The following is a 12,162-nucleotide window of genomic DNA, read 5'->3' on the forward strand; positions in this document are numbered from 1 at the left end:
ACAAATCCCTGTCTGACTGGCCAGACCTGGGTCATAGGCCACCCCTGGAGCTGGGGATAGTTTGGCCTCATTTGAACGATGTGGTTTGAGGAGTAAAGGGTTCACTACCAAACTGCTGGGGAAAATATTCTGGGTAGTTTTAATTACACCGGCTAAGAAAAATGAAAAATGAGCAAATTATCTAATCCCATGGGCTGCTAATCCCACCAACCATGATTTTTAAGGAATCAAGCAAAATATGTGAGAAAGGTTATTATAGTAATCTAAAGGAGAACTTATGAGACCCAAAACATAGAAGTCAATACTGAAATGACTAAGTATATACCTAGGTGATCACTTTAAAAAGCAACTGTAGGTCTGTCCAACTCACCCAAGTGTGACGCTGATCATAATTGATTGCATAGGCCAGAATGCAATAGCAAAAAGAACTAGTAAAGCCTGGAGGGTATACCAGACCACATGCTACAAACAATTACTGCTAAAGAGAAAAAGCTCTTGGTTGAATTTTGGCTTTAAGGTCTGTCTGAATTATTCCAGAAGTGGGGCATGGTTGCTGGATAACCTTACCCATCCACAAGGAGGCAGCTTCCACTGCATTCTCTGGAGTCTGCGGTCTGTGGCTCCAGCCTACTTCTCTGCTGGGCCGTGTCCTGCAGGCACCTCGAAGCCAGGAACATCCAAAACGGAGTTTGTCCGCCACCTTCACCCCAAACCTAGCCCTCCTCCACTCACTGCACTGCCCCCGCCCCCTCACCCTCGCCGCCCAATCCAGTCACTCCATTCCCTTCCCTTCCCACGTATCCTACATCTCTGCTGCCCCAGCTCCGGCTGAGACCTCACATCTCATCTGGGCCACCGCGGTAGCCTCAGAGCTTCTGTCCTCGCTTCCAATGTCCGCCCCCTACAGTCCCTCCTCTTCCCTGGAGCCAGAACGATCTTTCTAAAACTCAAATCTAAAAACGACTCCCCTGCTGAGAGCTCCTCCACGGCTCCCTTGTTCTGGAGGGAGAAACTCACACTCCCCAGTTTGGAAGCCGGGTTGCGGTGGGGACGGGAAGTGAGGTGTCCGCGCGAGGGGTAGAGGCGTGAGGGCAGCTCAGAACGGAGGGTCGAGAACCCCAGGCGTCCCCAGGCTGGGCAAGAATGGCCCGCTGGTGGACCGGGACCAGGAAGCAGGAGCAGCACGGAGCTGACCAGGCCGGGGAGGGGCGTGACCCTGCGGAGCTGCGGGTTCCGGGGAGGAGTCCGCGGGGCGCGCACGCGGCCAGGCCGGGGCGGCTCGCGGCCTCCGGGCGGCAGGGGGCGGCCTCGCCAGCGGCGGCGGTTCCCGGTCCCGGGAGCTGCGTCTTTCAGGGGACGCGGCGACCTCCGGCGGCGGGCCGCGTCGGCCGGGCATGGCGGCATGGAGCCCGGCCGCGACAGCGCCTCTGCTCCGCAGGATCCGCGGGGTGAGCGCGTGTGGGGCCGGGCTGCTCTTCCCGGGTGGGAACTGCAGAGGGGCTGCGGGGCCGCCCGCGGCCGGAGCTCGAGGACGGACTCGGGGAGAGCGCGGCGCTGGGCCCCGCGGCTTCCCCTTGCCTTTCTGTCATTCATTCCTAGTTGTTTCGGTCACACATTGGGTCCAGGTGGCGGGCATTCGGAGAAATGTCAGGCCCAGATGCACTCTGGCGGAGCTCGCGAAACGGTGGAGGTTGGGGGCGAGGGGAACAGACACATAAACAGTAGTAATCCGGTGGGCACCGAAAGAGCGGTGTTGATGTGCCGCAGCCACAGCAGCCACAGCTATGCCACAGCCGGGAGTCCTGGAGTGGGTGCCGGAGAGTGTCAGGGGTCTGGCTTTGGGCAAGTCCTCCCAGCAGCCTTGTGACCTTAACCCTTTTCGTATCCGACTTGCCCGGAGTAGAAGCCCAGCAGAGGGCACTCGCCACGCGTTCTAGTTTTCTCTCCTTTCTGATTCATTCTTTCCTCAGTTCATCCACTTTGTGCTCTCTCATATTCTTCCTTCTCTCCTGCTGCCTTTGAGCCCGCCACCACCAAGTATAATAAAACGCTGGTGACTTTCACCATGGACAATCAGAATTCTAGGGATTTTGTCAGATTGCTCGTGTAAAGGCGGCTGCCCACCAGATTAGCTAAAATGGAGAGAAGATTTCCAAAGAATCAGAAACGCTAACCACCATCACCCTTTAGCGATTATTGCTTCTGCCTGCCACCTGGTTACCCTCTGCCTTTGTTCCCCCAAGGCTCTGTCCTCAGAAGAGTCTCCACCCCTCTGCCCCTCCCTCCACCCCAACCTTAGCCTGGCCCACAACATCAAGTTTCTGTCCCTCCATTCAGTCTCACTCTAGATCTTCCTTCTGACCTGTATTTCAACTGCCTGCTAGAATCTCTCTGCAAGTGCCAGTAGGCAGGCCCTGAACGGTGTGCTCATTCTGCTCATCCAGTTGTTCATTCATCTATCCATCCATTCCCAAGTCCTCCTGAGGACCTCCCTGGCTCAGTTTGGTAGGCTGCCGTAACAGGACAGACTCCATCTTGGCCTTCGAAATGAGCAGATGAAAGAGCCAGTGTACAGGTCATTTTAAAGAAATGCTTCTAGATTCTCTAACACAGGACTCTGCTCTGGGCCATCAGGAAAGGTCTGAGAGTACCCGGGACTGGTGGGCGAAGGGATACCACCTTCAGCACCGGCACTGGGTGAACAGCGCTCGCGTCTCCCACCTGCCCTCCCCTCCAGTCCCAGGCCCTAGTGCTACTCCCTTTGTAATGCCTCTTATCTGGGCACCTTTCCGGACTAGCTTCAAAAGACACTGTTTTGTGCAGGTTACTTTGGCACCAAGAGGCCTAACAAACTCCCTTTAGCCTGACATTCAAGGCCTGCCGCGCCCTAGTTTCAGTCTCCCTTTCAGCATGTGCTCAACTATGGTAGCCACGGGGTGGTGGGTGGAGACAGGGGGAGTGTTGCTGCCAATGGTAAATAATGTAAAAATGTTTCTCCTTCAGGTCATTTAATTGAATTCTGCTCTTTTCTTGCCAGTAAGAATTAGTACGCACCGCAAAGTGTAGCTGGCTTGGTGAGCAAGGCCACATCCCACAGGAGGGTGTGGAATGTTAACCAGGCTTGTGGGATAGGTGGTGTTTGGTCCTACAGTGCATGGTCAGTGGCATGCTGGCCTAGTGAGGCACGTCTGAGGCTTGCTGCCCGGCCTCTCCTGGCTCTGCATCTCACTAATAGATCCAACCGTGGCACTCTTTCCTTGGTGCCTCAGTTTCCTCACCTCTAAAACTGAAATCATGACAGTGTCTCTCTCACAGCATTATCATGAGGAGTTTAGTATATCTGGAGTCAAAGTGAGTTATTTACAATTCCACTCCCTGGGGAGCTCCTGGGTGGCTCAGTCGGTTAAGCATTTGACTCTGGCTCAGGTCATGATCTCACAGTCTGTGGGTTCGAGCCCCGCTTCAGACTCTGTGCTGACATCTCAGAGCCTGGACCCTGCTTCAAATTCTGTGTTTCCCTCTCTCTCTGCCCCTCCCCCTTCACACTCTGTCTTTCTCTCTCTCTCCAAATAAAATAAAGACATTAAAAAAAAAAAAATAGGGGCGCCCGGGTGGCTTAGCCGGTTAAGCGTCCAACTTTTGCTTAGGTCATGATCTCACGGTTCATGGGTTCGAGCCCCGCGTCGGGCTCTGTGCTGACAGCCAGCTCAGAGCCTGGAGCCTGTTTCAGAGTCTGTGACTCCCTCTCTCTCTGACCCTCCCCTGCTCACGCTGTCTCTCTCTCTCTCTCTCTCCTAGAAATAAGACATTAAAAAAAATAATAATAAATAAAAATAAATAAAATAAATACAATTTCACTCCCCACCTCCACTTACTCCCCCAGAAGTTCATTCTGTGTTCTGGGGAGCATAAGTGGACATCTGACACCATGCAGCCCCTCTGATGTAGCCCGTGGCCATGCTGGCGGGCCAGTGGCGGGTGGGGGCTGCATAGTGGCCTGGGCCAGGCTGGGGGTGGCATCATCTTGCTCAGCCATGACTCTCCTCTGTTGTGCGGCAGCTCCCTCTTCTCCACTGTGTCCAGCGGATGTTTGCCTCGCAGACTGAGGGGGAGCTCAAGGTGACCCAAATTCTCAAAGAAAAGTTTCCTCGAGCTACAACTATCAAAGTCACTGACATTTCAGGTAAGGTTTTGTCTCATCTTTCCCACAGGGTTGGGTAGGATTTTGCCTTCTGGAGGGGTGGAGGGCAGGGGGCTTGGCAGAGTAAACTTGCCATCGGTGGCTTCTCTATATATGTGGCTGCTGGAGAGATGGGATCCTGCCTCTCCCAGCTGATGGGGTGGGGGTGGGGCTGTGGCAGCATCGGAGGGAAACCATATGTGGGGATAAGGCCCAGTTGGGGGGACTCATGGTTGCCAGCCTGGCCTGGCTCAGAGGTGGTCCCTCTCCGTCACCCTGGGGCTCTCTGGTCCACAGTCTTTTTTTTTTTTTAGGTTTATTTTTATTTATTTTGAGAGAGCAAGCAGGGGAGGGACAGAGGGAAAAAGAGAGAGGCGGGATCTCAAGCAGGGTCAGCACCATCAGTGCAGAGCCTACTGCAGGTCTTGAACTCACGAACAGTGAGATCATGACCTGAGCCGAAATCAAGAGTCGGACGCTTAACCGACTGAGCCACCCGGGCACCCCTAAGGTCCGCAGTCTTTAATTTGACTTGGAGATAGACATTATTTTAATTTCTCCGCATTCTTTTGACATCCTAGAATGTCAGAGCTGGAGAGGACCCCAGAAGGATTTTATCTTTTTGAAAATAACTTCCTCACTTTCCCTGTAAGAAGCTGAGCCCAGAACAGCCAGAGACCCCGCCCAGGCCCTCACAGGGAGGAGGTGGCAGAACTGGAACCAGCAGCAGGACACAGGCAGACTGTCCTGAGCTCAGTGACCAGCCCCGGCCAGGCCCTCTCTCAGATGCCACTGGCACCTCAGAAGTTCCGGCTGGCTGCGTGTCAGGCTGGGGAGGCCGCTTGTGCACAAAGGGAAGGTAGGGCCTTTCTCCAGACCCGTGTGTGGAACCACTTAGCGGAGGTAGTAAGATGGGTGTCGGCCTGCATCTCTCCACCCCCAGACGTGTCTTGGCTGCCTGGCGTTGCTGCGAGGCCTCGCTGGCTTCTCTTAGAATGTAGCACCTGCAAGGACTGGGAGAAAGTTTAGAAAGCAGTTTTTATTCAAAACTATAGAAAAATTCATGCAATGTTGGGATAGGGGGTCAGGTGAGCACTCTGTAGTGTCTCAGGGCAGTGCTGAGACCTTGACGTCACCAGTCCTATACCTGCCCTGGGCCCAGGTCAGGCAGAGCTAGAACTTGACCTTCAGTCTTGCGCTGCCTAGCCCTGACTGGAGTGTGGAAGGCCGGGAAGCTAGATTAACCGAAGATTGGACTCCTCGTTCATATAAAGCCTGTTGAGTAAATTGCGTTTCTCATAAAACGCCTGGATGTTAACGGGACAGGAGACATTTTCCTTCCTGCCCATGCTGTTTCGTGTTCGGACAGCACATTGTTATCAGTCCCTGTCTCTCTCATGCTTCCATTCCTTTCTTTTCTTTTGGTTAGTATTACACCGTTTTCAAACCAAACTTTAGTGTGTTTTTTGTGTTTTTAAGAATATTGATTGCTGGTGCTTAGGAAGATTGAACACTGAAATTCGGTCTCTCCCATCCCCTTCCATGGGGATTATTGGGCTATTAAAAATAAATAACGAAGCAACCCTACATTTCCTAGGTTTTCTATGTATAGTGCCTTATCTTTCACACCCCACAGGTAATAATTCTGGGCAGTGCAACTGGCTTCGAAAAAGGAAGAGCACATTTTGGATCGAGGCAGCCCATGGGGAGGATGTGGTCGGTTGGAAGCCATGATGTTTTCCTAACAGTCTTAGCAACTTTCTGTTGAAACAATATTCAGACCTTCCTGGATGTACGGTACTCCTAGAACCTATGGGACTGTGGCTGCTGTAAGTTAACAATTGAAACACTTTTGAGTCATGTTTATTTCAGGAGGCTGCGGGGCTATGTACGAAATCCAGGTCGAGTCAGAAGAATTTAAGGAGAAGAGAACTGTCCAGCAGCACCAGATGGTAAATCAGGTCAGTAGAAGCAAAAGGCTCCTTTGCCATTGATCTCCAGCATGTCGAGGGGGCCTGATGAGTGGGGATGGTACTCAACTGTCAGTCCTAGGAACGAATATGCAATACCGCACTCATGCAAACGGCATTCAGGACCTGAGCAAAATATAATCTGGAACTACCTGGAATCAGACTGTGGGCAAATAGGAATTTTATCCAGAATTGAAAACAAGTCCCCCAATAGTTATTTTGCATTTCCTTGTATATTTCCTTGGATAAGGCTACCGGTGTTTCCTGTTATTGTCATATATTAAATATATTTTGTAAAAATAGATGTTTTTGTAGATTTGAAGATTTTTGTTTTAGCACTTCTTTGGACTGCTTTACAGATGGGTAAATTGAGGCATGGCATGATTGAGAATTGCTCTAGCTGCCCCAGACCCAGTGACAGATCATTAGGGGTCTGGAGCATCAGATTTAACCAGACTAAGGCCCGGTTTATTCATTCCCTGTGCTTATTTTACTTGGAATTTATACCAGCCTTGACCCCTGGCCTGTATCTATAAACTTGCCCCTCCCCTGCAGCAGGTGTGTTTGACATCTTTCTGGAAGGTGTTGTACATTGTGGGCTGGTTTAATTTCTGTACAGCACAGCTCTAGTCATAAGAATCCCTCTGAAGGGGCCCCTGGGTGGCTTAGTCGGTTGAGCGTCCGACTTTCGCTTAGGTCATGATCTCGCGGTTCGTGGGTTCGGGCCCCGCGTCGGGCTCTGTGCTGACTGCCAGCTCGGAGCCTGGAGCCTGTTTCAGAGTCTGTGACTCCCTCTCTCTCTAACCCTCCTCTGCTCACGCTGTCTCTCTCTCTCTCCTAGAAATAAATAAAACATTAAAAAAAATAAAAAAATAAATAAAAAAAAAAGAATCCCTCTGTGGATTCTTATATATTGAGTTCAGGTGTCCCAGACTGCTCTTCCAGGCCCTTCCCCGTCCTTCTCGGAATGAACCCTCCCCTGGCCCCTGCCCACTGTTCTGTCTCTGCATCTGGACCTTTGGTCAGACCTCCTGCCTGGGCTCCCTTCCTTCCCGCCTGCACCCAGCGCAAATGCTCCCTCCCCCACCTGCCTGGCAGGGAACAAAAGCCCCTCCGGTATTTTCTGCCTTGTGTCCTGGATACTTAACGTCCCTGCCGTCTGTCCTTGGTCCTGTCAGCCCTTTGTGGGCTGTTCCCTTTGGGATCTACCTTTGGATTCCTCACGGAGCCCAGTCTTTCCCTCGGATGTGGGCATCTATGTCCATACGGTGTGCCGCTGGTCTGCCTGGGAGGCCTGCGGTGGGACAACTACTTTGTTCCCCCAGAAGTGCTTCTAGACTCATGTGATGTCATAGCTTGGAGCTAAGACAAGACAGGGAGGACCTCAGTGGCCCAAATCATCGCCAACCTGTAGGACTTTGGGTTTTGTCCCCCAAACTCCTCAGGCTGCCTGATGTGCCTGGTCTCCTAGGGGTACTGTTCATTTGAGTGCATCCCCCCAGTCAGGAGCCTCTGTCACAGGTGGTCAAGGATGCAGGTTCTGGAGTCTGTCTGCCCACATTATAAATCTGGGCCCTGTAACTTTCTAGCTGTGTGACCTTGAGCAACACATTCAACCTCCCTGTGCCTCAGTTTTTTAATCTGTCACTGGGGAGAGTAATAGTACTTGCCTCAAAGGGCTGTTTTGAAAATTAGTGGTAAAGCACACGTAGAGCACTGAGAACGCTTTCTGACACCTAGTAAGCCCTCAACCTCAGCAGCCGTCACCATTATTATCATCGTTGTCCACAACATTGGATGGAGCCTGCAGCGTGTCTGGGGGGAGGGCAGCAGTTCCCTCGGCTTGGGGGAATGTCACCTACATCATCATGGGCTCAAGGCTTCCTCTGGAGCCCTGCAGAACATGTACTTCCCCTGTCACGATCCTGGCAGGAGAGCCCTGCCCACTGGTCTGCTGCTGCCCTGGGAAGCCAAGTCCATGCGGGCTGGCCCTGGGTCCGTTTTGTTCACTGCCATGTTTGCCACACCTAACAAGGGACCTGGTATTCAACTGGTATTTGTTGGGAGTTTGCAGCGAGTAAGGAGAGCTGGCCTGGCTTAGTTATCGGCTTGCAGAGAAATGAAACGTTTGGTGCCCGAAAGCCATCTCATTTCAGAGAATTCACCTGCTGGCCCTGGTGTACTTGGGTCACCATAGTGGTTGTTCTGCCCACCTGAGCACTGCTTGCTGTGGAGCAGGCCACGTGGTTCTGCAGCCAGGCGCCCACTGAGCGGGAGTGGGCTTGAGGGGGCCGGGGAGGGTGTTCCTGGATCCTGACCCTTGGCCCGTGCAGGGGCCCTCATTAGCCACACCAAGCTGCTAGGGCTCCAGTGCACACGTCCCAAGGTACTCTCGTAGTCCTGGGCATTTTCAGAGGATTGTGTTTGTAGATGTTGTCGGTGAGGGAGTCTGTGGGAGGAGCGGAATTAAATGTCTTTGAGAGCAAGTCTGTTGGCCTGCAGGGGGCTGAGCTGGACCTGAGTTAGCTGCCCATCTCTTAGAGGTGTTGGGGATCCAGGTTCTGATGGGCCCTCGTGGAGGAGGAGGCCCGTCTGGAAGTGGAGTGGAGGAGGGGTGACCAGGCTCCACTCTCTGGCTTCTATCCCGTGGGTGCTGAGTAAGCAGCTTCTTTGGGAGAGGGGGGCGGGGTGTCCATTGGGATGTTCTGGATGCCCAGGCTGTCAGGTGGGGGCCTGGTGGTCCTGGGCTGGGGTGAAGCTTTCCTTGTTCATCTTGCCTACTCACCCTAGTAGACTTGAGACTCTCAGGCCTGAAAGGTCCTGAAAAGGCCACGGCTCGTCTGATACTGGAGTCCACTTCTCGTCAGACAGTCCCTGCCTGATTCCCTGGGGACAGGGCGTCCCCGCTGTCACGACTCATACCTGCTCCACCCTCAGCAGGGATGTGCCGTTCCTCAGGGACCCTGCCGACTTGTGGCCTAGCCTCTTTCAGCTCCCGGGGGCCATCAGCCTTCCCTTCTGGAGTAGTCACTGGTGTTTACTCTGGCCAGGCCCCTAGGGTACCCATCCATCCTATTCCCGCCCTGGGGAACAACCACGGGGAGAGAAGTGAGCACTGAGTTCCCTTTTGTGCTGGATGGAGCTGGTTCCTTCTTGGGTGTCTGCATCACGGTGGGATCCAAGCCTCAGTGTCCTCGCTGGCCAAGATGGCGTGAGGTTTGACCCCCCCGTGCCCAGGGGTGCCGGATTCAGTCAGTAGCAGACGCCCTCTCCCTTCTCCGTTCTCTTCCCTGTCTGTTGCCAGTTCACCTGCTCCTGAGGGTGCCTCCGCCCATGTCTCCCGTGCTCAGAGCCCTTCAGGGGATGGCCTGGCCACCCACAGAGTCCAGACCCACCCTCCTCTCTGTGGTCTGCCTCCGTCTTGACCTGCTGCTCCTGACTCATGGCAAGGCTTCCCCTGGCGAATCATGGCAGGCTCCTGGCCCTCCCTCCCGGGCTCGGTCCCTTTGCCTGTCCAGCTCCTAGGCTGCCTCCTCCATGAGCGGCCAGACAGGTAGTAAGTTCTCCCTCCTGTGAACACCCACGGCAGCACTTGGAGGGCTCGTGGGCTGGCGGCATCCGTCACTGTCTGCCGTGTCCACTTTTTGTGGACTAGTATCACTTCCCTTTACATTTTTCCTCATTTTCCCATGCCTTTTTCATCTGTTAGCCCAGCACAATAGCAGGTGCTGAGAAATGTTTACCCAAAGTCCATTTTACAAACTATGGGGCTATGGCCAGGTTGCTTCCCTACCAAGGCCTCAGTTTCCTCAACTGTGATATGGCCTAGGTGATCTCTAAGGCCCTCTGTAGCTGGGAGATACAGTGACCTGGGTCACAGGCCCTTAGAAGCCTGCAAGAGAGCTGGTAGAAGGCATTGAGAGGGGTAAGTGCACAGGACATGAAGGTCAAGGCATTCCACGTGGAAGTGTGGCTGGTCCTCACCTAGCCAAGGAGGCTTTAAGGATCGTGGCCTAGGTTGCAGCCCAAATCCAGGGGCAGGGACAGCCTTTAAGGGGAACTCTGTGCCTTCAAAGCAGAGAGCTTGTGGCCCAGGGGCTGTGTTCCCTTCCCTCAGTGGTCACATGAAGCTTTTGGCCCCGGGACATTTCTGTTGTCTGCAGAGCTGTGGGCTTGTACGTGAATACAGAGGTGGCGGGTAGGTCACTGGCTCCCGGCACAGGTGAGCTCCGGCATCGGCTGGCCAGGAGCCCATGCGAAACCAGGAGTGGCCAGGACATCGGGTTCAGGTCCTAATTCTGCTACTTGCTTGCTGGATGTGGATGGGGGATAGATTCTATTTCTTTTTTATCAGAGAAAGGGATGGGACCAGATTCTCTCTAAGGATCCTTCTGACTATAAACCTAAACGCACATATTAGGAATTTTTTGGTGTAAACTAGCAAAAGCAAACAAAGGGAATTAATTGGTCCATGTAATTAAATCATCTGGTTTCTCATGTATCTCGATTCAGGGTCTTAAACAAGTTCATCTGCTTGCTCTCTCTCTCTCTGAGCTTTTGGTTTCGTGTGTGTTTGCCTCATTTTCTCCTTCTGGAGACAGGCTTTCTCCTTTTTTTTTTTTTTTTTAATGTTTATTTATTTGTGAGAGAGAGACAGAGCAGGAGTAGGGAGGGGCAGAGAACGAGAGGTAGACACAGAATCCAAAGCAGGCTCCAGGGTCCAAGCTGTCAGCGCATAGCCCAATGTGGGGATCGAACTCATGGACCGCAAGATCATGACCTGAGCCGAAGTTGGATGCCTAGTGAGCCACCCAGGTGCCCTAGGCTTTCTCTTCTTGTTGGAGAACATGGCCCCCAGCCATCTCCAATTGACATTGTTCAAGTAAAGTGGCCCAAAAGATGACTCCACACTGAAAAATCCCAACAGAGATTCTGATTAGCCCAGTTTGGGTCATGTGTCGGCCTTGGACCTATCAGACTGGGCCGGAGGCACGCAGCTACCTAAATGCCAGGCAAATTGGTAGCTCTACCAGCAGTACAGACTTAAGATCTCTAGTGGCTAGTGGAGAAGGGGAAGTGTTGAACAATGTGTTTGAAATGCTACCATTTGTGCTTTTAAAATGTAGCAGGGTGGATATAGATTCATATTCGCCTAAGCATACATTTTTCAATGGTTGCAAAGACACACAAGAAATTACGAAGAGTTCTTTATTTGGGGATGGAGGTGGGAATGGGGTGGGTGGTGGAGGACAGGTGTGGGGGAAACTTCACTGTATGCTTTCTATAACTTGTAATTTTCTATAACTTGTAATTTTTCAGCCTCACTGGACATTAATCCAACAAAATAAAAAACTGTTTTCTAAAAAAGGGAAAAACTGTTTAGACAAAACCTCCTACAAATACAGAGCTACATGCAGATACTCTCTTAGGGACTTACTGCATTGAGTGTCAAATGCACAATAAATAATAATGCTCTTCTGCTTACTTAGGCACTAAAAGAAGAAATCAAAGGGATGCACGGATTGCGGATATTTACCTCCGTCCCCAAACACTGACCACGTCCTGGCTGCGTAGATGCTGCTGCTTAAGACCTTGGATGAACTTGGCTGGCACCATTCTTTCCTAGGCATTTGCCAAAAAATGTATCTATTTTGTTCATAGACATTTCCATATTATAATTATAGAAGAATATGTTCTCTATTAGAGATTAATTAAAGGCAACAGACACCTGAAACTTTTGAAGAGTCATTGGTGATGCGTCTAGTTCCTTTTGTCCAAAGTGGTCTCGTCCTTGGACGGTTCTGTCCAGCTGCTACAGAAGCGGAATGGAGTGCCAGCTAATTCTCTCATGTCAAGAACTTTCTAATTTCTTCTCCTCTATGAAACTGCTCCTCTAGGACACTGCTGTTAAGGCCCCTTAATCTTACCAAAAAAGAAAAAAAAAAGAGAGAAGAAAAAAAAATCCTTTGGTTTTGCTGTTCCTTCAGTTTAACGCTCTCTTTCCCTTCCCCT

The 12,162-nt window shown here is 51.9% G+C and overlaps 1 protein-coding gene across 3 annotated transcripts; it reads left to right on the forward strand.

Annotated features, from left to right (window-relative positions):
- Nucleotides 1-1,319: 1,319 nt before the first annotated feature.
- On the forward strand, nucleotides 1,320-11,898 carry BOLA3 (bolA family member 3). Of its 3 annotated transcripts, none has more exons than XR_005529827.1 (4): nucleotides 1,322-1,448; nucleotides 4,060-4,183; nucleotides 4,834-5,039; nucleotides 6,053-6,140. XR_005529827.1 is itself a non-coding variant. In XM_039240107.1 (4 exons), exons 1-4 carry the CDS (start codon nucleotides 1,395-1,397, stop codon nucleotides 11,703-11,705), a joined length of 333 nt encoding a protein of 110 aa, XP_039096038.1. In that variant the 5' UTR covers nucleotides 1,339-1,394; the 3' UTR covers nucleotides 11,706-11,898. The 3 variants fall into 3 exon arrangements, 2 of the variants coding, with proteins under 2 accessions (XP_039096039.1, XP_039096038.1); XM_039240107.1 differs by lacking the exon at nucleotides 4,834-5,039 and adding an exon at nucleotides 11,640-11,898 and having other exon boundaries at nucleotides 1,339-1,448; nucleotides 6,053-6,141; XM_039240108.1 differs by lacking the exons at nucleotides 4,834-5,039; nucleotides 6,053-6,140 and adding an exon at nucleotides 11,640-11,898 and having other exon boundaries at nucleotides 1,320-1,448.
- The last annotated feature ends 264 nt before the right edge of the window (nucleotides 11,899-12,162 follow it).

The sequence above is a fragment of the Hyaena hyaena genome, unplaced genomic scaffold, assembly GCF_003009895.1.
Source record: "Hyaena hyaena isolate Hyena2069 unplaced genomic scaffold, ASM300989v1 scaffold_168, whole genome shotgun sequence".
NCBI lineage: Eukaryota > Metazoa > Chordata > Mammalia > Carnivora > Hyaenidae > Hyaena > Hyaena hyaena.

Bases quoted from the DNA above. Each gene is read 5' to 3' on its own strand.
- BOLA3 (XM_039240107.1), top strand. From the start codon at position 1,395: ATGGCGGCATGGAGCCCGGCCGCGACAGCGCCTCTGCTCCGCAGGATC. The intron at 1,449-4,059 runs GTGAGCGCGTGT...GTTGTGCGGCAG, and splicing joins TGCTCCGCAGGATCCGCGGG to CTCCCTCTTCTCCACTGTGT. The intron at 4,184-6,052 runs GTAAGGTTTTGT...TGTTTATTTCAG, and splicing joins CAAAGTCACTGACATTTCAG to GAGGCTGCGGGGCTATGTAC.